The 26,339-nt window shown below is 42.9% G+C and overlaps 1 protein-coding gene across 5 annotated transcripts in view; it reads left to right on the top strand.

The window, feature by feature from the left end:
- ARHGAP25 (Rho GTPase activating protein 25) overlaps positions 1 to 26,339 on the top strand; it is a 91,342-nt gene that overhangs the window by 48,097 nt on the left and 16,906 nt on the right. For 2 of the 5 annotated variants that reach the window (XM_055241204.2, XM_055241206.2), the window contains exons 4-5: positions 3,964 to 4,080; positions 23,371 to 23,575. In XM_055241204.2, coding sequence (XP_055097179.1) covers positions 3,964 to 4,080; positions 23,371 to 23,575 — 322 coding nt within the window. Of the gene's footprint in view, positions 1 to 3,963; positions 4,081 to 17,767; positions 17,771 to 23,370; positions 23,576 to 26,339 lie in introns of all 5 variants that reach the window. The other 3 variants (XM_055241205.2, XM_055241208.2, XM_055241207.2) reach the window with 3 other exon arrangements.

Below are 26,339 nucleotides of genomic sequence, written 5' to 3'. Positions count from 1 at the left end.
CAATTCATGGGACACAACCATCCATGGTAACACGTGTGTCCGAAAGCCTGGGTTTTCAATCTAGAGTAACCCTGCTGAGAGATCCAGCTGAACATTCACTGTGGGCTTTGCACCAAAAATACCTACTCTTCAACATTGCTATACCAGTGCAGGAGGAAGCTTTGTTCTCTCATTATCACTTATGCTTGCAACAGTCTCCTGGCCTGCTAGAGGAATTCACAAACAGATCCTTTCTCTCTCTCTCTGTCTTTCTCTCTCTCTCTCTGTCTCTCTCTCTCTCTCTCTTTCTCTCTCTCTCCCTGTCTCTCTCTCTCTCTCACACACACACACACACACCACATCTCATAAGGACAAATAATACTAAAGTAATAATAAGATAGGAAAGCATTTTCATAAAGATACCATCATCTTCCAAGGTTCCACCCAACCCTAAAGTGAGGCATCCTTCATGTTATAACATAGAGAATTTTTAGTTCCTCTTTTTATCATCCTCTTTTGCAAGATGATTCTCCGGAGCTAATGCTGGTGTAAGAAATGGGCTTCCTAGATAGGATCCTCTCTCTGTGATCACCAGTTTTAGTTGCACAAACACCACATAGAAACTTTTAATTGTAGTCATGCTAGTTTTTTTTTTTTAATTGGGGGCAGGCAACAATTTCGGGTAGGCTTCCCTCTCCCTACTGATCTCTCATAGAATAACTATCTATTCTCCTCCTACCCCAGGGAATCACCAGGAATAAGGGATTGTTCCTTCTGTTGCATATGTTATCTCATTTAGTTCTCATACCACTTTATGATCTGTTGTCACTCATTTATACAACAAATTCATTAAGTACCTCCTATGAGCCAAGTACTATTGCAGGACTGGGAATGTGGCAAAGAACAAAGCAGCCTGCATGCACATTACTTGGGAAGAGACTAGCAGCAAACCAAATATATGGGGAAATTATGTAGTTTTTCTGATAGCATAACAATTACGGGGAAAATTAAACCAAAGAGAGAGAGGGTGCTGGCTGAGGTGATTGATTGGTTATTGTGAACAGAGCTGGCAGAGTTTGTGTCATTGAGAAGGTGACCTTTGGGCACAGATCTGAAGGCAATGAGGGAGTCAGCTAAGAGCACAGCTGGAGGAAGAGCATTCCAGGAAGTGGAAATTGCCAGTGCAAAGTCTCTGAGCCTATTTCATATGTTCAAGGAAGGTCAAGGAGGCCAGTGTGGTTAGAATGAAATGATGGCAGGAGACAAGAATAGGACATTTTCTCAGGGGTGGGCACAGATTTCATAGCCACTTGCAGGCAATGTGAGAACTTTAGCTTTTCTGCTAGAAGGATGGGAAGCCACTGGAAAGTTTTGCGCAGAGGTGTGACATGACATAACTCATGTTTTAAAATTCTTTTGAATTGAAAACAAAAGTAAGTAGTGGGGGCAAGGGCAGAACAAGGAGATCAGTGAGGAGGCTTTTGCAGGAATCCAAGTCAGAGATAGCAATGATGAAGGGGCTGTGAAGTAAGCAATTTCTGATCACATTTTGAAGGTAGGGAGGGCTTCATTTGCTAATGAATTGGATGTGGGAAAAAGAAATCAACGTTGACTCCAAAGTTTTGGCCTAAACAATGGGAAAGATGGATTTGCTGAGATTTGTGAATGTAGCAAGTTTTTTTCGGGGGTTTGGGGGTAAGGGCATCAGTTTTGGACATATTAAATAATATCTCCATTGTACTGGTAAGGAAACTATTGCTCAAGATAATTTAGCTACTGCAGTGATAGAGGTAAGAACAAGATATTAAGGGATTATAGAATAAGGACTCCCCACTCAACTTGGAATAGGGGGAAGAAAGGTCCCTAGAAAAGGTAACATTTGAGTTGGGTTTTAAAGAATGGATAGGAGTTCTTTAGGCAGATTAAGAAAAGAAGAGAGGTCTGTTTCCAACAAGAGAAACAGCCCAAAGGGTAACACATGTTGAACAGGCTGTGTTTAAGTCAGATAAATTATGTGCCTTAGGTCAGAGGTGCTGTTTGTGAGCTTTGTATTAATGTCAGGCAATTCCTGTTAATGAAAGTCTGTTCTAGCACCTCAATTATGCCCAAATATTTACTTTTTTGTAGGACAACAGAAACCTTTCAAATCCCGTTTGGTTCTTGTCTCTTGGACCTATCTTAATGTCATCAAGCTTCACATTATTTCACCCTTTGGGACAACCTGGTTTTCAATCATCCTGTCATCAGGTCATCAGCTCTTCTAACCAGAAGAGTTTGTCCATGGAAGTCCTCTTCATTCAGGAACATCTTGAGACCTGGATGTTTCCCAGTGGGGTTGCTCATGACAGAACAGAAAGACCTCCCAGGAATCAGGGTAAAGTTAGAAGGCATGTTTTAACAACATAGTAGACTGGAGTTAGGTGGAGACGGAGGCGGGGAAAGACACCAGATAAATTTTGTTCAAGGTCAAATTTAGAAGCAATATGGGCCAATGGAATCTTTCATGGGAGTAAGGAGACTGATGGACTTGCCCTGCATTTGGCAGCAACTCACTGGATACTGATGAACTGGTGCTTTTGCATCCCTGGGATTCAGTTCTATTATCTATAAAATGGAAATAATACTAACTCCTTATACTATTTCAAAGGGACATTGCAATTCCTAGAGGGTCTTTTTGTTTTTCCCTGAGTATTTTTAACTTACCATTTTACTTCTGAAAACATCCAGTTCTCAGGATACTCTCAATGCCCAGGGCTTTAATGGTTAGAAAAGCTGATGATCTAATGACAAGATGGATTCAGAATCAGGTTGTCCCAAAGGGTGAAAGAAGGTGAGGCTCGGTGATATTAAGATAGGTCCAAGAGACCAGAACCAGAGGGGATTTGAAAGTCTTTTCCTGCCCTGTAGGGAGATACAGGTTTAGGCACAACTACTTAGCTAGAACAAGCTCTCTGAGGGAGATGGTCTGCCATTGTGAGAAGAATGGATTGCTGCTTACTAAGGCACTTTGAAATTTAACATCCCATAATTGAAAGGGATCACTATTGTTTTCTTGTCCCCGCTGAGACCTTTTTATTTTAACCAACTAAAGAAAATACCAACTTTGAGGATTTCCATTTGCAAGCCAGTCCACAGATGAAGTTAGAGTTCAAGTCTCAGATCTGGTACTAACTAACTGCATGGTCTGATACCTGTGTTTGATACTCTCCTTTTCCCTCTCTTGCTTCTTTCTCCCTATTTTTCACTTTCCTACATTCTTTCTCTTCGTCTCCTTCTCCCTGCTCTCTGTTCCCTTCAATTTCTCCCTCCTTTTTTGTCCATTTGAGAACACCAACTGAGGAAGCACTACACCTATCTATAGTCTTAGGTTTGAAGTGAAAATGGTAAAGAAAGTTCTAACAAGTTTCATGTATCCATTAACTGAGTATTGAGAACCTACATTTGAAAGGTATTGTGTGGTCAGGAGAGCAGAAATATGATCACCAAGCACCAATTTTGTGAAAAAAGCACACATGTACTCACTGTCACTCCCACCTGAGATTGTCATCTCCTACCCTACCCCCACAACTGAGCTCAGGGCTAGCTTAGGAAAGTATCCATGATTGACGTGATGATCTAAAGTCTTCTAACTTTTATGGGCTGACCCTGTCTCATCTATGCTGAAACTGCACCATGAACTTCCTTTTCCTTTTGGTAGGAAATTACTTCTGTCCTGTTAAATGAAAGCAGCTCTCAGCCCAAGCTATGCCAATTGCAAACCATTGCGTTCAATGATTTGTCTGTAGAGTTAGAGCTTCAGCAAAAATAGTAAGAGTGCCCGGATATCCAGTTTCACTGAGGATAATTAGACAATGCATTTGTGTTGTTTGGCTGGCAGTGCTTCATTGAGCCAAGAAATCAATTTAGGTCTGGTTCCCTTCCCTTCCCCTTGCTCTCATGCTCTTATCACTCTAAGACCTTCACAAGTGCTACTTCTTCCTCCAGCCTCATGGGACCAGAATCGCGTGGGACAGGACTCCTATGTCCTCATGGCCAGCACCCAGGGAGAGATGGAGGAGTGGGTTAAATTCCTCCGGAGAGTTGCTGGCACACCCTGTGGAGGTAAGGACCCCTGCAGGCTTTCCTGGGCAGGTGCCTGTGACATCTCAGGCAGTAGGAAGTAGCTCCAATGTGATAGCTCCTCGAGCAGTGCTCAAGGGAGACAACCAGAAAGCAGTTCTCTGCATGCCCATGGCCAAGTCCTCTGTCAAATGTGGAGGAAAAGTGGGCTCAGAGCTTCTAGCTTCCCACCCCCTGCGGCACCTGGGTCATCTCAAAGAGCCATCTCCAAATTAACTGGAGGGAAGGCAAGTCTTTTGCAGTGAGTAAATATGTATGATTTCTGGAAGTAGTCCTTTCTCCTCTCTGGGCCAAAGTACTCTCATCTGTAAAATGAATGGGTTGGATAAGCTGACCCTGGGTACCCAGCAGCACTGGCTCACACAACACCACGCGTCTGCCTGGTTCTGGGAACTGATGGCAAGAGCTATGCTGAAAGCATAAGTTAGGCTGCATAAGTCGGCACAGGAAAATAAATCTGCTGTCCAAAAGAGGGATCATCAGACTGGGGAAAGGTTCAGGAATTGTGTCTGGAGTCTTGCAGGTGTACGGTGAATTCAGCATTCAACACTTTTCTGGGTTGCACAACTCAAGAATTTGAGCTCTCTGGGAATCCTAGTGATGTTTCCATATTTGAGGAGGGTCCTGACTAAAGAAAACAGATGCAAAAACCATCTGAAATTAACAAACACGTGAATCTAGTATGTTTCCCTCCTTTTATAAAAATATGAAAAAACTGGCAGGTATGAGTTCTCAAGTTAACATTTTCCTTCAACTTTTTAGGAGCACGCCTACTTGTGTCAACTCCAGATAACCTTAAATATGTAATTATGTATTGACTGTGTGGCCTGTTATTTTGGAAATCATTTAGGGATGCTTTCGTAGTTTGAATATTAAATATTTATTTCACTGGCCAACAGCTTCTTTCAGAAATTTCAAGAATATCACAATAATTTTGTGGAAAGTAAAGAAAAAATACTCCACTAGAGGCATTTTATATTTTTCTTTCATCTACTGTTTACATCTACACACTTTTTTCAGAACGGCTTAAGCATTTTCCCCAAGTTGCTATGGAATCTTTTTCTTTTTTTTTTTTCCGAGATGGAGTCTTGGTCTGTCGCCCAGGGTGGAGTGCAGTGGCATGATCTCGGCTCACTGCAAGCTCCGCCTCCCGGGTTCACACCATTCTCCTGCCTCAGCCTCCTGAGTAGCTGGGACTACTGGTGCCCGCCACCACGCCTGGCTAATTCTTTTTTTGTATTTTTTAAGTAGAGACAGGGTTTCACCATGTTGGCCAGGATGGTCTCGGTATCCTGGCCTCGTGATCCACCCACCTCGGCCTCCCAAAGTGCTGGGATTACAGGCGTGAGCCACCATGCCCGGCCTGGAATCTTAATTGATACATTTCAGCGTTTATTTGGTTACAAATAGAAATCGTATCTAATGATGTTAAAAAACCAAGAAAGATTTGCTGGTTAGATACATTAGCTTCTCAAAGAAACCAAGAGTAGGAACTGCCAAGAGGTTTTATAAGAGTCTGGGACCAAGAAAGGGGACATTAGCATTGATTTTACCCTGTCTGTTTCTCTGGGAGCACATGAGCTGCAGGTACATAATTAGGCAACATGCTGGAAAATCTTAGCTGTGACCATCCTTATTGGGCTGGATTATGAGACTGTGAGCCACCCTTTTCTGTTTTCTCCAGTCCAGTACTTTAAGCTATCTGCAGAGACAAGGGTAGTGGATGTTGCCTAATCATGCACCTGCTCTCTGAGTCAAAATGGTATCCGTGTACTTTCACTAGGTTCTGTGGCTACTGTGATGCTTGGCTGAGCCTTGAGATAGTGAACTGCTGTACTCTGTCATGATACACATGGGGATTTCACCGTCACTGCACCCCAAGACCACCACCCTGAGAAGAAAGTCAAGCATAAGTCCTGTAGGCGGTGGAAAGTCCAGCAAAGGGGAAATCAGAGTGCAACACCACTTACTTATTCAAAGAACAGTGTTGCCTCTGATACAGCATCTCAGATTATTATTATTATTATTAATTATTTTGAGATGGAGTCTCACTCTGTCTCCCAGACTGGTGTGCACTGGCACAATCTCGGCTCACTGAAACCTCCGCCTCCAGGGTTTGAGCGATTCTCCTACCTCAGCCTTCTGAACAGCTGGGATTACAGACACGTGCCACCACACCCAGCTAATTTTTGTATATTTAGTAAAGACAGGGTTTCACCTTGTTTTGGCCAGGCTGGTCTCGAACTCCTGACCTTAGGTGATCCACTGCCTCGGCTTCCCAAAGTGCTGGGATTACAGGCATGAGCCACCATGCCCAGCCATGTTTAAAGTTACTAACCAAAATCATAGATCCCAGAATGTGAGGGCATTTTTAAGACAGTATAGAGTCTCATTTGAGGCCACTGGACAAATCAGAAATTTGTTCTTACTATTTGTAAGTTAGGGAATGTTGGCCTTAAAGGGACAAATGACGTGTCCCATGGGCCCCGCAGGTGAGGGGTAGGGCCAGGGCTCTTTTGCCACAGCACCTTACCACTTGGAAAGAACCTCTAACGTGGGTTGACTAGATGGGAAAGACACGCCTCCCAAATATTGTGAAGTCACTGAGACATGTTGCTGCCACCTCTTTCTAGCCCTTTGTGAAACTTTCTTTTTCCACCCAGAGCCTGCCCCCTTCCCACCACCTTCACTACTACCACCCCAAAGGAGATGGAATCCTCTCTTGTCAAATTACAGCACTAACCTTGAAACTCATCTCCACACGTTCACCCCTGCCTTCTTACAGTCTGTTTTCAACAGAGCGGCCAGAGTGAGCCTGTTAAACCTGTCATATCAAGATTCTTCTCAGCTCAACATTCTCCGATAGCTTCCTTTCTCACGCGGAGTAAAAGCCAAGGCTTTATAGTGATCTTATAGTGCACAGTTCGCCCGCCGCCTCCCCTCCCGCATTTTCCCTCTGACCTTGTTTTCTAGAAGGCTCTCCTGTGCTCATTTCACTCTAGCTACGCCAGACCAGCCTCCTCAAACATCCTACCTGTGTTCCTGCCTTCAGGCCCTTGCACTTGCTGTTTCCTTCGCTGCGAATCCTCTTTCCCCAGGTAGCTACATGGCTTGGTCCCTTACCGTCTTCAGGTCTTTGATCAAACATCACCTCAGTAAGCCTTCCTCTATCATTCTGTTTAGCGTTGAACCCCTTCCTTACCCCTCAGTTCTGCCTCGCTTTGCTCCTTGGCACATAACCTCTTCTAACATGCTAAATATTTTACTCATTTGTTTTGTTTCTAGCTAGACTCCCCTCACTGGAATGAAAGCTTCAATCTACTTGGCAGGAATTGCTTTTCTTTTTTGTACAGTACCTTATCCTAGAATGTAAACAGTGCTCAATAAAGATTTATTAATCGAATGGGTGAAAGAATCACGTCATTTTCCCATAGCAGCACTACATTCTGCTCCCTCAGTAGGCTCTCCTCTGTTAGATGATGATCAGCTTATCTGAGAGATTATTAAGTAAATGGGTTGTGTCCTCTATAATTATAATATCTTCCTCCAACCATGTCAGTGGTGAGTCTCAGTGGAGCTCTTTATGGTGCAAAGGCCCCCCTTGGAGAATCTGATGAAAGCTATAGAAACTCTCCCCAGAAAAACACCTAGACACAAACAATTTTGCTTTCGACAGCAAAATATTTTCAGACACCTGTAGCCCGTCTATACACCCTAGGGAATGAATCCCAATTTTAAATTTTAGAAGTTACTCTGGTAACAATTGTGCAGAGCTGATGCCTCTTCTGGCTTGCCATCCCCTTTTGGGCTCCTTTTCTCCCTTGACTGGAGAGATGGCCCACATAGTCTTCACGGCATTCCCAACTTTTTCCTCAGGGCTCCTCCTGCCTGTAGCTGGCTCTGAGTGTTCCTCTCACTTTAGAGGGCAGCACATTGGTGTTTCAGCCTTTTTCTTATCAGTGGGCTAATTTCTTGCCACCCTTTCCTAAGGGCTTGTGACTTCTGACAACTCATTCTCAGCTTACTCCTGCCCATTTCCTCTAAACTACTCCTTCCTTTTAGTAAGGCAGGCATGCCTTCTCTGGATCTCCACACTGAAACCTGGTCCCTGTCCCATCTCCAGGGAGCAAGCAGTCCAAATTGCAAATCATCACACTCTGTCCGGACCTGCTTTTGTCCTCTTCCTCCGGAGATGAGCCATCTGAGGTTTTGCTCAGGCTATTGCTGAGTGAGGAAACAATGCATTACATTGTTCTCCTTTACTCAACCCAATTTTAAAGTCCTGAAACAGGTCCTATGTTTTTGAAATCATTATTATTAGTATAAATTTATGGAGTACAGGTGCAATTTTGTTACATGCATAGATTGTGTAGTAGTGGCCAGGTCTTTTAGGGTACCCATCATCCAGATAACACATATTGTACCTATTAAGTGATTTCTCATCATACACCCCCTTCCATCTCCTCATCCTTCTGAGTTTCTGTTGTCCATAATTCCATACTCTATGTCTGTGTGTACACGTTACTTAGCTCCCACTTATAAGTCAGAACATGTGATATCTTTCTGTGTCTGCCTCGTTCTCCCTTAAAAATGGCTTCTAGTTCCATTGATGTTGCTGCAAAAGACATGATTTCATTCTTTGAGATGTCATATTTACTATTCTTTGGCTGAACAGTAAGTATACCATTGTGTATTTATACCATGTTTTCTTCATCCGATCATCTGTTGATGGACAGTTAGGTTGATTCCATATCTTTGCCATTGTAATAATCATGTGATAAACATACAAGTGAAGGTATCTTTTTGTTATAATAATTGCCTTTCCTTTGGGTATATATCCAGTAGTGGGATTGCTGGATCAAATTATAGTTTTATTTTTAGTTTTCTGAGAAATCTCCATACTGTTTTCCATAGAGGTTGAACAAATTTACATTCCCACCAACAGTGTATGTGTTCCCTTTTCTCTGCATCTTGACTGACATCTGTTATTTTTTTACTTTTTGGTAATTGCCATTCAGACTGGTGTAAGGTGTGATCTCATTGTGGGTTTTATTTGCATTTCTCTGATGATTATTAATGTTGAGGATTTTTTTCATATGCATGTTTGCCATTTGTATGTTTTCTTTTGCAAATTGTCTGCTCATGTCCTTTACCCACTTTTTAATGGGGTTATTTGGTTTTATTGTTGTTGAGTTATTTGAGCTCCTTGTAGATTCTGGATGTTAGTCCTTTATCATATGCATAGTTTGCAGCTATTTTCTCCCATTTAGTAGGTTGTCTGTTCACTCTGTTGATTCTTTTGCTGTACAGAATCTTTTTAGCTTAATTAAGTCCTATTTGTCTATTTTTATTTTTGTGGCCTGTGCTTTTGAGGCCTTATTCATGAATTCTTTGCCTAGACCAATGTCCAGAAGAGTTTTCCCTTGGTTTTATTCTAGCTTTATTCTAGGTTTTATAGTTTCAGATCTTACATTTAAGTTTTTAATCATCTTGATTTTTGTATATGGTGAGAGATAGGGCTCCAGTTTCATTCTTCAGCATTTGGCAATCAGATTTTCCCAGAACCACTTATTGAAAATGGTGTATTTTCTCCAGGGTATGTTCTTATAGACTTTGTCAAAGATCAGCTGACTATAAATATGTGGCTTTATTGCTGGGTTCTCTATTCTGTTCCATTGATCTATGTGTCTGTTTTTATACCAGTGACATGCTGTTTTGGTTACCATAGCCTTGTAGTATAATTTGAAGTCAAGTAATATGATGCCTCCAGCCTTGTTCTTTGTGCTTAGGGTTTGTTTGGCTATTTGAGCCCTTTTTTTGGTTAAATATAAATTTTAGGAATTTTTTTTCTAGTTCTGTGAAGAAATGACATTGGTATTTTGATAGAAATTGCATTGAATCTGTAGATTGCTTTGGGTAGTACAATTATTTTAATGATATTGATTTTTCCAATGCATGAACATGGGATTTTTTTATTTGTTTGTGTCATTTACCATTTCTTTTGTCAGTGATTTTGTAGTTTTCCTTGTAGAGATCTTTCATCTCCTTGGTTAAGTATATTCCTAGGTATTTTATTTTCTATAGTTATTGTAAATCAGAATGCCTTCTTGATTTTGTTTTCAGCTAGATTGTTACTGGTGTATAGAAATGCTACTGATTTTTGTATGTTGATTTTGTATCCTGAAACTTTACTGAATGCATTTATCAGATCTAAGAGTTTTTTTGTGGAGTCTTTAGGTTTTTCTAGATATAAGATCACATCATCAGCGAATAGGGATAATTTGACCTCCTCTTTTCCAATTCGGATATCACTTATTCCTTTCTCTTGCCTGATTACTCTGGGTAGGACTTCCAGTATTCTATTGAGTAGGAATGGTGAAAGTTGGCATCCCTGTTTTGTTCCAGTTCTTAGAGGGAATGCTTTCGACTTTCTCCCATTCAGTATGATGTTGGCTGTGCATTTGTTGCATGTGACCTATATTATTTTGAGGCACATTCCTCCTATGCCTAGTTTGTTGAGAATTTTTATTACGAACAGATGCTGAATTTTATCATATGCTTTTTCTGTGTCTGTCGAGATGACCATATGGCTTTTGCCTTAATTCTGTTTGTGTGATGTATCACATTTATTGATTTGTGTGTATTGAATCATCCTTACATTCATGATATAAAACTTATTTGATCATGTTGTATTATCTCTTTGATGTGCTGTTGGATTTGGTTTGTTAGTATTTTGTTGAGGATTTTTGAGTCTATATTCATTAGGGATATTGGTCTGTAGTTTTCTTTTTTGTTGTTGTTATGTCCTTGTCTGGTTTTGGTATCACAGTGATACTGACCCTGTAGAGTGAGTTAGGGAGAATTCTCTCCTTCTCAGTTTTTTGGAACAGTTTCAGGAGAGTTGGTATTAGAACTTCTTTGTATGTTTGGTAGAATTCAACTGTAAATCCATCTGGTCCTGGGTTTTTCTTTTTTGGAAGTTTTATTATTACTGATTCAATCTCACTACTCATTGTTGGTCTCTTCAGACTTTCTATTTCTTCCTGCTTCAATCTTGGGAGGTATATGTTTCTAGGAATTTATCCATTTCCTCTAGGTTTTCTAGTTTGTGGGCATCTAGTTGTTAATAATAATTTCTGATGATCTTTTGTATTTCGATGGTATTAGTTATAATGTCTCCTTTTTCATTTCTGATTTGTTTGTTTGAATCTCTTTTCTTCTTGGTTAGTCTAGCTAGAAGTCTAACAATTTTGTTTATCTTTTTGAAAAGCCAACTTTTCATTTTGTTGATCCCTTGTATTGTTTCTTTGGTTTCTATTTCATTTAGTTCTGCTCTAGCCTTTGTTATTTCTTTTCTTCTGCTTATTTTGAGTTTGGTCTGTTCTTGCTTTTCTAGTTTCTTGAGGTTTGAAGTTAGGTTGTTAATTTGTACTCTTTCTACTTTTTGATGTAGGCATTTAATGCTATTAACGTCCCTCTTTGCACTGCTTTTGCTGTAGCCTACAGGTTTTGGTATGTTTTTGTATTTTCATTTGTTTAAAAAATTTTTAGATTTCTATCTTAATTTCTTTATTGACCCAATGATCATTCGGTAGCATGTTGTTTAGTTTCCATGTATTTGTATAGTTTTTGAAGTTCCTCTTGGTATTGATTTCTAGTTTTATTCCACTGTGGTCTGAGAAGATACTTGATATGATCTCAGTTTTTAAAAATTATTTGAGACTTGCTTTGTGGCCTGACATATGGCCTGTCTTGGAGAATGTTCCCTGTGTTGTTGAGAAGAATGTATATTTTGCAATTGTTATATAGAATGTTCTGTAAAAGTCTATTCATCCCACTTGGTGTAAAGTCTAATTTAAGACTTTTTAATTGATTTTCTGTCTAGATGATCTGGGTAATGCTGAGAATGGGGTGTTGAGTTCCCATTATTACTGTGTTGCTGTCAATCTCTTTTTTAGTTTTAGGTCCGTAATATTTGTTTCGTGAATCTGGATGCTCCGTGTTGAGTGCATATGTATTTAGAACTGTTATACCAGTTCGTTAATGTAGTTCCAAATGACTCAATTTGTTCATTCCTTTTTATTCTTTTTTCTTTATTTTTGCCTAGCTGGATTATTTCAAAATACTTGTATTCAGGTTCTGAAATTCTGCCTTTTGCTTGCTCTAGTCTACTGTTGCAGCTTTTGAATGTTTTCTGTAATTCCTCCAATAAATTTATTTTGTTCCAGAATTCCTGTTTGGATTTTTAAAAAGTTATCTATCTTCTTCGTAAATTTATCATCCATATCTTGAATTGATTTTCTGATTTATTTGTATTGATTTTAGATTTCTCTTGCATCTAATTAGGCTTCCTTAAAATCAATATTTTGAATTCTTTATCTGGGATTTTGAGGAGTTTTTTTGGTTAGGAGCTATTGCTAGAGAATTATTGTTTTCCTTTGAGGGTGTCATATTACATTGCTTTTTCGTGCTTCCTGTATTGTTACATTGATTTCTGCACATCTGAAGCAATAGTCACTTCCTCTTATTTTTGAATTTACATTCATTATGGGGTGGGGACATTTTTTCTTGAAGATATGACTATGATGTTGGTTGGGTAGGGCCATTTGGCTTTGCTTCTTAGTGTGTGCAGTGGGGAAGATGCTGTATGATTTCCTTGGTATAAATAGCCTTAGTGGTATCTATGGATTCCTTAGTGTGTTAGGCAGTTATTGGTTACTTTTTCAGGTTTCAGTGGTAGCAGTGGTGGGCCAAGTGTGTTTCTCCTTGTGACCTCAGGCAGCATATGCTGGCACGTATATTGGCAGTTCCAGGGGGGCCGATTCTTGGACCTGTGGGGGGCTTTTTTGGATGCTGATTGTAGTAGTGGTGTACTGGGCAGGTGAGTGGGCTTTTGATCTTTTGGGCAGCAAGGATGGTGGGGGCAGTGGGTGTACAGTTGGTCATGAAATGTTTTTCTAGTTCTCAAGCACAGTGCTTTTGTGTTAGCAGTTGTTTCAAGTTTCAATGGGCTTTGTGGGCCAGACTCCAGGCTAGTAGATGGTGCTTGCAGGTAAGAACGAGCGGTGGGGGTAGCATGGAGATTTATGCCTGACCTCTGTTCCCCAGAAGAGGTATTTGGGTAACCCAGGTGGTAGTTGGCTTGTGGAACACCCAGGAGCCTGGATCCCACACTCTGTCTTGGAGTAGGGGGCAAAGTTGGGCAGAGCTGGACCAAGCAAGCTTGTACTCAGGCCCTCCAATGGCATATGCATGCACCAGCCTTGATTAGGGAGTAGAGGAAGTCCTTAGGCTGCTTATGAAATGCTTGGTGACGGGCAACCTTTGCTGTCCTGAAGTCTTAGGATAGGGAGGATAGGGCTGTCCCAGTGGCCACTGCTTTGGCCCACAGGAATGAGCCTTGCTTTCATCTCACACCCCAGTCCCAGCAAAGTTCCCTCCTCCATCCTGGCTATGGCAGCCAACTTGGCCACCCAGTCAGTCCTAGCAGGCTGCATCTAGTCCACAACTCAGTCCTAGGCCATAGGAGATGCCATTCAGCTTCAGACCAAGCCTCCACAACAACTCTCCTCTTGCTTAGGACCTGGGATGGTGGTGTGCCTGGTTGCAATGCCAGTGGCTGGAGCCCACTCCACACTTGCTTCTCAGAGCGGGCTGCAGGGGTTCATCCCCCACTCAAGCCCCAGTCCTGCAAGCACCACCCAAGTTCCCCCATGCACAGTCTGTAAGAGCTCTGATCCAGAATGTTGTCCCACAGCAGCCAGCCAGGTTCCAAAAAGGGTGTAGGACATTCCCTGGAGCAGTTCCATATCATAGTCTTCTTGCCACTCCCCAAGTTAGATTCGTGGTGTGGGAGGGTCAAGGTGCTCTCCTACGGCCTGGATTGTATAATTCCCCAGTGGGGAAGTGGACAGCAGAAAGGCACTCACTCACCCTCTGCCATTTGGGGGATTCGCTCCCCTTTCCCAGCTGGCCTCAGCCATACAGCATTCCTGCTTTCTTTCTTCCTGGATTTCAAAGCTTCCTCTCACTTTTTTGTTGAACTCCCAAGTTCTTTCTTGAACACTGCATTTAAAGTGCGGTTGTCTGCACACTAGCTTGGTTCCCCTAAGTGGATGAGATTACTGGAAATGCTTGTAGTCAGCCATCTTGAAAAAGAAGATCTTGTGTTTTAAGCATCATTGTGTGTTTGCCAACAGGAGGCATACAGTATGTAAATATTGAATTGTGATATACCTTGGATTTCTTTCCTCCTTTCATTCTTTTAAGTTCTCTGCACCCTTCCGAGCATGATTTCGTAATCCACAGCACAATTTAGCCTGGAGGGGTGTGCAGTCATTGTTATTCCATGTGTTCTGGTCTTTCTCACCAGCTACATTCGATATTAAAATAGATGATTTTTACTTATTTCCATGAATTCCCTCATCTCTCCTGCCCTCAGCTCCTAACAACAGACAGATACTTATTTATCCATTTGGTCAACAGCTCTGTCTTTAATATGTGCCATGTGCCCAGTTCTATTCTAACACTGGGGCACAACAATGAGAAAGAGAGAGAGAGAGAGGAGAGAAAAAAAAAGCCAAAGTCTTTTCTCTCAAAGAGCTCACAAGCTAGGAGAAGACACAGCAATTACTTTTAAAGAGCCAAGGGAAAACATAGTTACAATTGTGAAAAGAGCCATGTGGGAAAAACACATGACGCCATATGGGGAAAAAATATCTTTGTCAAGTAGGTCAAGGAAGGCTTCCTTGAAATCGTGACGATTAAGCTTAACTCTGAAAGGCCAGCAGAAGCTAACTAGACAGAAAAGGGGGAAGCAGAATGGTGTCTTAGTCACAGGGAATAGCATGTGCAAAGGTCCTGTGACAGAAAGGACAGGCTCTGGAGTGAGGGGAGGGTAATAAAAGGGGAGATAGCTTTGTTAAGGATGTTGGTCTTCATCCTAACAGCTATAGGTAGTCATTGGGGATTTCAAGGAAGAAGGTGAAAAAAATCAGATTCTATTTAAAAGATCATTCTAGTTGCTGTATGGAAAATGGATTGGGCTGGAGGTGGTAGATCAGAATGAAAGCAGGAGACCAGATACGAAACTCAAGCCATTGTCCAGGCAGAAAGGACAGATGGTGGGTTGGACACGGGTGGTGGCAGTGGAGATGCAGAAAAGCAAACAGGTTTGCACAATGTTTTGGAGGTAACATTGCCGGGGGTGGGAGTCAATTTGATATGCAGAGAGAATGTGGAGTCAGATGAGTCCCTGATTCCTGGCCTATTAATGAATGGAGAATAAACACTGGGTTGGCAGCATGAGATAGCCCTGGGGCCCTTCCTGACAACCTTGCCTGTCTCTCTGTAATGCTGAGAGCCTGTTTGCCGTCTCCTGGGCATGTCTGATAGGGTTGCTGCACTATTTACAGTATCTGCTCATCAGGAGGACAAAATCATCTCAGTCTACCCAACAACCTACCTTCAAGATCATTATCTCTGAAGGCCTCCACCGAGCCATGTGCAACTCTGAAAGCATTTCCAGGGAATGGTGAGCTGGCTTCATAAACACTAAGTGAAATTCTCTGTTTCTGCCAGACACTTTGATATATAGAACGATGCTGGTAAGGGTTCCCACGTGGGATTTTTTTTAACCCACCTGGGAGGTATCCCCTGAATGGCAGTTGACAATTAGCTGCTAAGTAAAAGGAGGCACTTATTTTTATTGCGGGCCTTGACAGCTTTATGTTCACTGTTTAAAAGCCAGAGAGTCCTGTGTGTAAAGGTGAGTGGGGAGGGGAAGTGCTGGGGGAAGGAGGGCCCGGAGGGCTGGGGCAAGTGCGGACAGATCCCATGATTTCCTTTTTGGAGTCAGAACCTGAGCAGTATTTGCAAGCATGTGCTGATCTGGAAGTGAGAGAAGAGAGGTCTTCCAGTCTGGGGAGGAGGGAAGGCCTGAGGCTGGCTCATCGGAGGCGTGAGTCTTCGGCCCCGCCATGCCTCACATCCCCAGGATGCCGCGGTGGGAACTGGGCTGTGGCTTTCCTGCCCTGGCACTGCTTGTTTGCTGGGATTTCAGGAGGAAAACCCCCAAGCTCCGAAAGAAAGGTATTTCTTTTTTATTTTGTGGTTCACTTTTTCCACTAAAAGACTCATTTCTCAGAGCCTCTTACCTCTCCTGTCAGGGGTGGGGAGCACTTCTGGAACTGATACCCTAGGAAGGAGGTATCAGTGCTGAGCTGGCAGGTACAGTGTGTATGGGGGTGGGGAGCTCTCCCTGAGGCCTGGGCTGGGCTAGAGGCAGGGTGGGGAGGGGCTCTTGTCCTGATCTTAGGAGTGTTTGAGTGATGACAAAGGAGGACCAAGGTGGGGAGGGAGGTGACAGTTGCTCTTTCTATTTCCACTTCCCCAAACCAACCCAGTTTCCTGGAGTTTTCCAGCAAATCTAAGGAAGGGGTTGAGGGGTAAGGGGTGGAGATGGATTGTGGGAAGAGCTAGGGCAGTTACTAGTGTGGTAGTGAGACCTCACCCTTCTGTGGTTGTTCAGGATGGGGTCCAAAATTTTAGGTCTGAGGACTGGGGATGAGGTGAACATGGTATAGGGGAGGTGGGGCTGGCATGGGCTGGCATGGTCTGGCATTAGAGGACCCCCCCCTTGAGACCTTATGATCTCTGAACTTTTATTCCATTAGCTTTAAACTCTAAAAGGAAATAAAGCACTGAATATAGAATCACAGGGTAAATGTGACCTCGGAAAAATTCCTGATTCAAGTCTAAGTTTTCTCATCTGTAAAATGGAATAATAATATTTACTTTGTAGAGTTCTCATGAGGACTAAATGAGATAGCACATGTGAAAGTATCGGGGGCAGTTCGCAGCATAAAATTAATGTCATTAATTACATTGGTTAATAGTTATAATTATCATATTACATACATTATAATTACATTATGGTAATTATATTACTTACAATTATTATAATAAATTCATGAAAATTTACACCTATTAAGATGGAAATGCTCTGCTAATGGCCAAAGGGGTGACAATTAGGACCCAGAGGTCAGACATTGGTAGAACTCAGGACCAGGTCTTTGGAGTTCCAGGGATGTTTCTGATTCCAAACTCCTCATGTGATCTGAGATTAAGAGTGACAAAACCTGACCTGGCCAAGCTAAAAAAAAAACAAAGATGATTTTTCTCTCATGTAAGAAGTGACACTGTTGGTCCTGATGTCTCCAGAGCATCCAGTGGTTGGTTCTTGTTGAGAGAATAGCTTTGACAGATTTCTAGGCTGCAGATGTCGAGTTCAAAGTCTTCATCATATGGGTGATATTTAAAGTGGTGAGACTATAAGAAACTGTGCAGATGAGGAAGGGAGGCCCTGGGACCCTCCAACGTTTAGAGGACAGCAAGAAAAGGAAGAATCCTCAGAGGAGGCTAAAAGCATCTGATGAGACACATGGAGAACCAGGAGGGACTGGTGTACCAAAAGCCACATGAGAGAGTGTCCCAAGAAGGAGGGGGTGGCTTGCTGTACCGCATGCTGCTGATAGAGTAGTTAAGATGAAGACAGAGAATTTCACCTTAGGTTTTAAAATGTAAAGGCCATTGGTCTCCTTGACAAGAGTAGGTTTGGGGAAGTACTGAGCAGAGAAAAGGGGCAGAGAATGGGAGGAATGGGAGGCAGCAGGTAGTGACAGCTCTCTGAGGTCCATCACATACCAGGTTCTGAACATAGATGCTGAGCCAGATGGACTGTCTGCCTTTGAGGGGTCCATAGTCCAGTGGAAGAGAGGGATGTTTAAATGAATCATCATAAAATTACATGAGAGTGATAACATCGAGGAACACACAGGAAACTCTATGAGTAGAGGAAAGAGTGACCAGTTTTCTCCGAGAAGACATCCAAATTCAGAAGACTGGGTTTCCAGGTGGAGAGTAGGAGGAAGCGCATTCTCCTGAGAATTTTTTAAAAGCAAAGACCATTTTTCCTTCATCCTATCATACTCTCTAGCTATCAAAGAGCCTGGCCCACAGCAAATGCTCAGCCTACATTTGTTGAATGACTTTGTGAATTCTGGTGGAAGGAATTTGCAAGAAACGGAGTTGCAAAAGAAACTATTATAATGATATAGGCAAAGCAGTGAGAATAGGGAGCTTGTTTAAAGCATATTTGGAATGTACCAACCTAGGCCAGGCGCGGTGGCTCATGCCTGTAATCCAGCACTTTGGGAGGCCAAGGCGGGCAGATCACGAGGTCAGGAGATCGATCGAGACCTTCCTGGCTAACACGGTAAAACCCAGTCTCTACTGAAAATACAAAATATCAGCCAGGTGTGGTGGCACGCGCCTGTAGTCCCAGCTACTCAGGAAGCTTAGGCAGGAGCATCTCTTGAACCCGGGAGAAGGAGGTTTCAGTGAGCCGAGATTGCGCCACTGCACCCTAGCCTGGATGACAAAGCAAGACTCCATCTCAAAAAAAAAAAAAAAAAAAAAAAGAATGTACCAACCTATTTGGAGAGAGTGAAGAGTGTTGTGGATGATTCTAATGCTCACAATTTTGCTAGTTGGGTTAGTTAAGTGCAGGTACCTTGTATTAATGGCTTTGTATTTTCAGTGCCTAGGAGAGTACCTGGCGCTTGATGATGGAATGAAGCTATTGCCTTTGAGGAAGGCTACAGGAGAAGCAGTGATTTAGGGATGGGATGATAGTGAGATTAGAGAAGATACTGGGAGAATTGCCATTAGACATTGAACTTATGGGAATAGAGGAGAAAGAGAGAGAGAGAGAGAGAAAAGATGGAAATAGATATGATATAACTACGTATATAATGATCAAATAAAACACTTTTTTAATGAGCATAATAGTAAAGAGAGGAAAGCAAATGTTGGTCATTTGCATGAGAGCTGAGGTGGGGGATTATTCTTTCATAAATTATATCTATCAATCCATATGTACACACACATGTATTCATATATACACATATATCAATATATACACATATATACACACATATATGTGTATACACACATTTATATGTACACACATATATACACACATATACATACATATATATATAGAGAGAGAGAGATCTAGACCAGATATGCAGATTAATAAGTTATAAGTTTATAGGTGATATCTAAATGTGTGGAATCATATGCACTTTCCTAAGGAGAATACTAGAGTGAGAAGAAAAGAAGCCTGAGTTGGAATCCCAGGAAATGATGCACCAAAGGAGCAGGTGGAAGATGGAGCACAGTCAAAGACACTTGAAAGGAGTCATCAGTGACATGAGCATAGAACAGGAATGGTTGGATTTATTGCAATGTAGGGAGAAAGTATTGAAGAGGAAGGAGAATTAACAACATCAGTCTTCAGAGAAGATCAGTAAGTAGGGTGTTTAATGAACATTAGGAGAGCACTAGAAATCTTAGTGAGCAGATTTAGTGAAGAAGTGCAGGCTAATGAAACCAGATTGTGATGGGTTGAGAGGCTGAGTAGTGAGTGATAAGTGAGGAAGTGGGGCATACATCTCTCTAGAAGTAGACATTTTTATTACAAGTATATGGTAAAGAGAAGGAAGGCAAATGTTGGTCATTTGTGTGATAACTGAGGTGGGAGATTATTCTTTCATAAATGGCAAAGACCTAGACCCACGTGGGATCTTTCAATTGAAAGAGAAAATTTTAAGATACAAAGAGAAACAGTAAGTACTGGAAGAGATAGAAGGAATGGAACTCACAGTTCAAGAAGGCATCATCCTAGATGAAAGGTAGGGCCCTTTTCTTCCTCTGGGAGAAGACAGGAACACAGAGGAGAAAGGATGGGAAAGGCAGGGACTGGAGATGAGGGAGTTCACTCATAACCCTCCATTTGGTAATGGAAGGAAAGAGGAGCCAAGATCACCTGTTGAGACAGAGAAGGGAGGGAATGGGTGGGGAGCTCAACAGGAGTGGTGAAAATTTGGAACCAATGTCTTGCAGAGATTGGAAGGAAAAATTTCCACAATATGGTTGTGCATGGTCTTTTGTAGTTCTCAATGGCCTGATGAAGACATGCAGAGGGTAGTAGGAAGCAGCAGGGTGGGGATGTTGAAGAAAAAAGTATGGGTCAGATTAATATAAAAAAGGCTGCATTTGAGGCATGAGAAAAATAGAGGATGAAGGCAGAACAAGGCTGATAGACTGAGATGAGGAGAAAAGCTAGAGAACTAGACACATATTAAGGTGTAAGAAGGAGCTTGGCCCCAAATCACCTGCAAGGTGGAGCATCTGCTATAAGACCTCAGAAATGGAGCTTGAATTTGAAAGCTTTGACTTCTCTGTGCACATCCTTACATTGTGTTTGTGCTATCTTTCCCCACCAAGTCCAGTGGACCTCTGGAGCCTGAGTTTCAACTGCTCCAAGAGACATCTGCCTCTCTCATTGAAGAGCCCCTCTCTGGACCTCTCAAAAGAGAATTTTCCAGATGCTATCTGGTCTGTTTTAAGTCAGTCCTATCAATTTGGTGAAAAGATCTGTCCAGCTCCTTTTACAGACAAATAGAAACCTAATTCCATATGGTTATTGAAATTGTCTAATTGTTTCTCACCATGTTTTGTGTGACCCCTCAAAGGCAGACAGTCCATCTGTTATGTTATTTTCATAACTTGTTGGCAAACTCATTAAAAACAGGAACAAGGTCTTCTGTGCCCGTTGTCTGTACAACCCATTCCATGGAACCTGGTGCTGGCACATGACAGGACACTCAATGCATGCTAGTGGGAAGCTGAATTCATATACCAAGGAGATTCCTATTAGTGTTTAAACTAAAGAAATGCCGAATAACCATTAGTCATGGAAAATACTTGCTTAAAGACAAATTGATTCATTAAATCCTTCAGCAAGATTTGTTGACGGTCTACCTTTTGCCAGGGGTTACACTAGACATTGGGGATGAAAACAGCCCTTCCTCCTATTCCCAGTAGCAGGGGGCTTACAATCATGCAGATGACACAGGTACATACAAATCGTGATCACAGAGTGTGGGAAGGATTGGGATACTCAAGAAACAATACGGTGCACAGAGTAGGATGTAGTGTCTCCATCTGGGTGTCAGGAAGGCATGGCAGCAGATATGATGATATTTGAGAAGGGCCAAGGGGGACAAAGAGAATTGGTGCAGCCAGGGAAAGGGGAGAGCAGACTGGATAGGGAGGAGACTGTTTAAGGACATGGAGACGGCAGAGCATTATGTTCTGGAAACGTCAGGGTGAGATGTCTCTCGGGGCATGGCAGGACATCAGGCCAGGAAAGCAGGTGGATACCAAGCCTTGAGGAATGTCAGCCTTGATTCTCAAACTTTAGCCACAGAAGTATTTAATCACAGTCTCACTGCAATGCAATAAGTGAAACGAACAACAGCCAAGCAGATTTGGTGGTAGTGGGGAATACAGAGGCCCCCTATTCAGCTCCTTCTAGATTCCACACTCTCATCTCCCAACACTGGATGTGAAGAAAGAGGAGGCCCTGACGAACTGCCAGGGCTTTAAATGTCTATTTGAAAACCATCACTGTAGCAACTGGGGGAGAAGCAGATGACTACTGAAAACCAAGAGAAAGGCACTCAAGCAGAGCGGTGCTTTAGAAAGGCAAGCAGCAGGAGGGTTTCGAACATGATAGAGAGAAGAGACTGCAGCGGTTACAGGTGAGAGAGGAGGCTGGCCTAGCCTGGGTAGTGGGTGGGAGCAGAAAAGCACATGAGGATCAAGAGCCTGGTACAGCTCTATACACAGGAACTCGAGATGGGATGGAGGGTACCAACCCGAGAGAGAGAATCATGGGGAGAGTCAAGTGACTTTGCAAATGGATGTCCTAGGGATTGAAGTGCTGGGTGCAGCAAAGCCCTGATTATGGCAGAGGGGAAGTCAGGCAGGACAGGACAGAAGCCACAGCCTGTCTTCTGAACCTCCAGAGTATGGAAGCCTGGTGGGAGAATGGGTAGGCAGTGGTTGTCCTGATTTGTAAACTTGTCTTCTCACACTGCCGGTGCGGGGAAACTGTGGAGCAGTTTCTCCAGGACAGAGCTGGCGTGGAGCTGGCCCACACTTGCTTTGCTGGAGGCAGGGTAATTTGGGAAAATATTTTTAGAAAGCAATTTGCATACCATCAAGTTATAAAAATGTTCAAACCTCTTGACCCAGTAATTCTACACTTGGGAAGTTGTCCTAAGGAAATACTTCAAAAGAATGAAATGCTTTTGTTCATGCATCCAAATGTTAATTAATTAGAAATTATGCATTGTACTGCATACATTCCAGGATCTCTGCCAGGTGAATGAACATGTTTGCTGTGGCAATGTTTATAATTAGGACATAGTAAACAACCTAAATTATTTTAAATGCCACAGTGGTTTAGTGCTATGAAACATCTATGTGATAGACTACAGTAGTCCCTCTTTATCCTTGGGGGAATACGTTTCAAGACTGCAGTGGATGCCTGAGATCTCAGATAGTACCAAACCCTATACACATTATGTCTTTTCAGTCTTATAACTGAGACAACTGCTAAGTATAACTGAGACAACTACTATGCGACTCCTGGGCAAGTAGTGTATACAATGTGGATACACTGGACAAAGGGATGATTCACATCTCAGGCTGGACCGAGCGGGACCGCAAGAGATTTCATCATGCTACTCAGAATGGCACGCAATTTAAAACTTATGAATTGTTTGTTTCTGGAATTTTGCATTTAATATTTTCAGACTGCAGTTGACCGTGGATAAGGGGGGATGCCATACCGTGTTATGCTTTACTACTCTGTGACATGAGTGGAACTCAAAACGGCCTGCTTGCTGCCGTGGATAAGGCATATTGTTGGGAGTTCACTGTCTAGGCCTGAATCCCAACTGTGCCATGCTCTGAGCTGCCTGACCTTGGCAAGTGTCTAAGGCTCAGTGTCTTTAACAGTAAGGTGCGGGTGACATTAATACCCCTCATGGGGTTTGTGTCAAGATCAAAGATAAAAAGTGTGCAATTCCTAGCAAAAAGTATTCAGTAAAAGCCAACCGTTATTTTAAATATGTAAGAAATGTGGGTCAATATAAAAAGACTGACAAAGACTGCCTCAAATTTACAGGCCCCTATTTATAGCTTCAGGAAATATTATGAGTGATTTGTCTCCTATATTTTGTCTAGTATCGTTGCAATAAAACCTGTGAAGTCACAGGTGACACAGAGAGTCAAGAAATAGTTCATCCAAGGAAACACAGAATGACGGGCAGGTTCTGTTTGCTCTCTCCTCAACAGTGTTTGGCCAGCGCTTGGATGAGACTGTGGCCTATGAACAGAAATTCGGCCCCCATCTGGTGCCCATCCTGGTGGAAAAATGTGCAGAGTTCATCCTGGAGCACGGCCGGAATGAAGAGGGCATCTTCCGTCTGCCTGGGCAGGACAATCTGGTGAAGCAGTTGAGAGATGCTTTTGACGCTGGGGAGCGGCCCTCCTTTGACAGGTACATTGCCCCGCTGCAGTGTCCTACCTCTGCCCTCACCTCTGCTTGGCTTGGCTGGGAGGGCCTCTCCATTCCAGTTGAGCTATGGGACTTGCATAGACACTTCTAAGAGCCCTGGCTTGCAACAGAAAGAGCCTCTGTTTCGCGCGTGATTGGGAATTTGGGAGACTGGAGCACAGTTAGGAGAGTGTGCAGATAGTTTATGTGGCAGATGATGTGAACCAGAACTGGAACCCTGCTGGGCAGATTCAGGTGATGTTTAAGGCACAGGAGAAGGTGACGTGCAGAGGAGGGAAGAATGATGGGACCTAGCCTGAGGCTCACCCTTCAGGACGGATGAGGAACATGGAAGAGCTGAGCTGTACAAACACTCAGAGTGGTGGAGAATGCACCAGATCTATATCCAAGGGCACAAATGGCTTTCGTTAGCATTCCAGAAGTGGCTAGAACCAGGACTTCTTGTTAGTTTCCTAGATCACAGTACTACGTGATTCTGACTCAGTTCTGAGCCCTTTTGCAGGAACACATCCTGATATCTTGGCAGCCTGGCGTTCCTAAGTCTTCTGTGTGGAGGTCTCCCAGCCCTGTTTGGGGCATATCAGGCATAGCGACCTTTCCTCCCACCACCCCCTTCCTCCCCACCTTCTCCAGCCACTCAGCTGAGGTTTCCTTCTCTGCCACACTCAGCTAGCACAATCCCCACCAGATGTTGTGCATTCTCCACTCCAGTTGCCTGCGTGAACTTGTCCTGCTGGCATAAGATTGACTGCTCTTTCCAAATTAGCAGCCCATAAACCAAGGTTTAACAAGATGGGCCTGAACTCTATCCAGTTTCCAAAAATGAAAGTTGCTAAGCTTATTTTGGACAATGGGGTTGGGTTGATTCTGAGAAAATGGTGAAGACCTAAGTGTCATCTTGTGTAGAAGCTCCCTCACCCCTCACTCTAATCACCAATGCTGCCCATTTTTCCTCCAAAGCTTCTCTGAGATCTATATGTTTCTCTCCATGCTTATGGCCACAGTTGTAGTTTGGACAACCATAGGGGTGTCTTTCCTGCCCGTAATAAGTTAATTTCCCATGGGTGCTATATTTCAGCACCCTAGGAAGCAAGAGATGGGGTTCTTATTGGAACAATAGCCCGTTATGGGCATCAAACACAGGGACCTTTCAGCAGCACCATAAACTGCATCTTGTTATCAGGCACTTGTTCCATTATGCCCACCACCTTTATATTCAGTTTCTTTTTATGTTTTTAGTTAGCCTTGGCCTGATGAAAGATACAGGTGGGTTGTTGCTAGAGCAATGCCATACAGTGTGCCAAAAGGAATAGAGGTGATTGCTGATATTTGCCAAATAACTGCCTTAGGCTCTAGCCTATGCACTATAGAGTCAGCATGGGTGGTGGTGTGGGAATCTTTGATTATTTTGAAATATTTGGGGCTGGAAGGAAGAAAATTACCTTACCTTAGACATCTCCACCTCTGGAAGTGAGGGGTAGAGTTTTTACACATCCAGAAATAGGAAGGGTCATCGGGGGCTTTTCAGGGGCTTTGCAGGGGCAATTCTTAGGTCCACATAACCTTTGAGAGGACAAGTCTGATTTGGGAGGTGTGACTGGATCTTATTTGATTCTTATTATTTAGTTACATTTGAGCATATTTAGGAGAAACCAGGTCTTCTCTCTCCTATTCCACTCATGATTCTGAAAACCCTCTTTTTCCCCTTTTTCTGCCCTCTCTCCATCCCCTTTTATACTCCCCCACTTCTCATTCCATGGTGTGTTTTGGTGTTGAGGGCTGTGCCTCGCAATGGACAGAGCATCGAATGCCAGATGCACAGGGTAGGGAAAGGAGGGGAGGGGCTTACAGGGATCAGCCTGACTTTGGGATCATAGAATTGACAAAACCAATAACTCAAGAGAGATTGACAAAACCAATAACTCAAGAGAGATCAACAAAACTGGCAAATTAACTGTGAAGTGAAGGTGACCAGTGTTAGATGATTTCCTGAGAGTGAATCTGGCCTGAGAGTGGGAGAGGAAGAGACCAGCCTTGAGACAGTGTTAACCTGAATTGTGTGTGGGAGTTCCAAAGAGGGGCAGTGTGAAAGGGGGTGGAAAGAGGGCAGGAAAGGGGGAAAGGGAGGATTTTCAGAGTCATGAGCAGACCAGGAGAGAGAAGCTATGGTTGTAGCTTTTTCTGCCTCGTATAAAAGGAATTCTAGGAGTCAGTGGGTGGAAGAAGGAGTTTTTGGGAGAGCAAGGAGCCCCCTCTTGCTGTCCCCAACTTCACGGCTGTGGGAACTCACCCAGATCCTCTGCATTGGTTATGTGCTGGGTTCCACCCCAAGATGCCTCCATTACCTCACTAGAATGAAGGTGAGCAAAGGAGCTGTTTGGTGAGACTAGTGCAGGTCTTTCTGGTCTCCTTAGACACAAAAATGTGAACTTTAAAATCTGCTTGCCAATTTCTACCAGGATGGACACTGCCTGGCTACAAAGCTGACACACTCCTCACCCCTATGTGTCTGTGAGAAATGCACTTACAGACATGCCACATTACAAGCATCAATGCCCCCAGGGAAGGGCTGGCAGAACCATCTGAGTCTTGGGTAATCCCTAGTGCATCAGCCGTTGAACCCAGAAGCCACCTGGCTCCTGACTTACTCTTAGCCCTTGATTAAAAAAAAAAAAAAAGAATCATTTAAGAGTGCTCTATTGGGTTAGAGGAACAGCAAACTCAGAAAAAATAATGCTACAAATTT

This window comes from Symphalangus syndactylus, chromosome 14, assembly GCF_028878055.3.
Source record: "Symphalangus syndactylus isolate Jambi chromosome 14, NHGRI_mSymSyn1-v2.1_pri, whole genome shotgun sequence".
In the NCBI taxonomy this organism is placed as follows: domain Eukaryota; kingdom Metazoa; phylum Chordata; class Mammalia; order Primates; family Hylobatidae; genus Symphalangus; species Symphalangus syndactylus.
The sequence above is the reverse complement of the archived record's forward strand: the minus strand, read 5'-3'. Positions and strand labels throughout refer to the sequence as shown.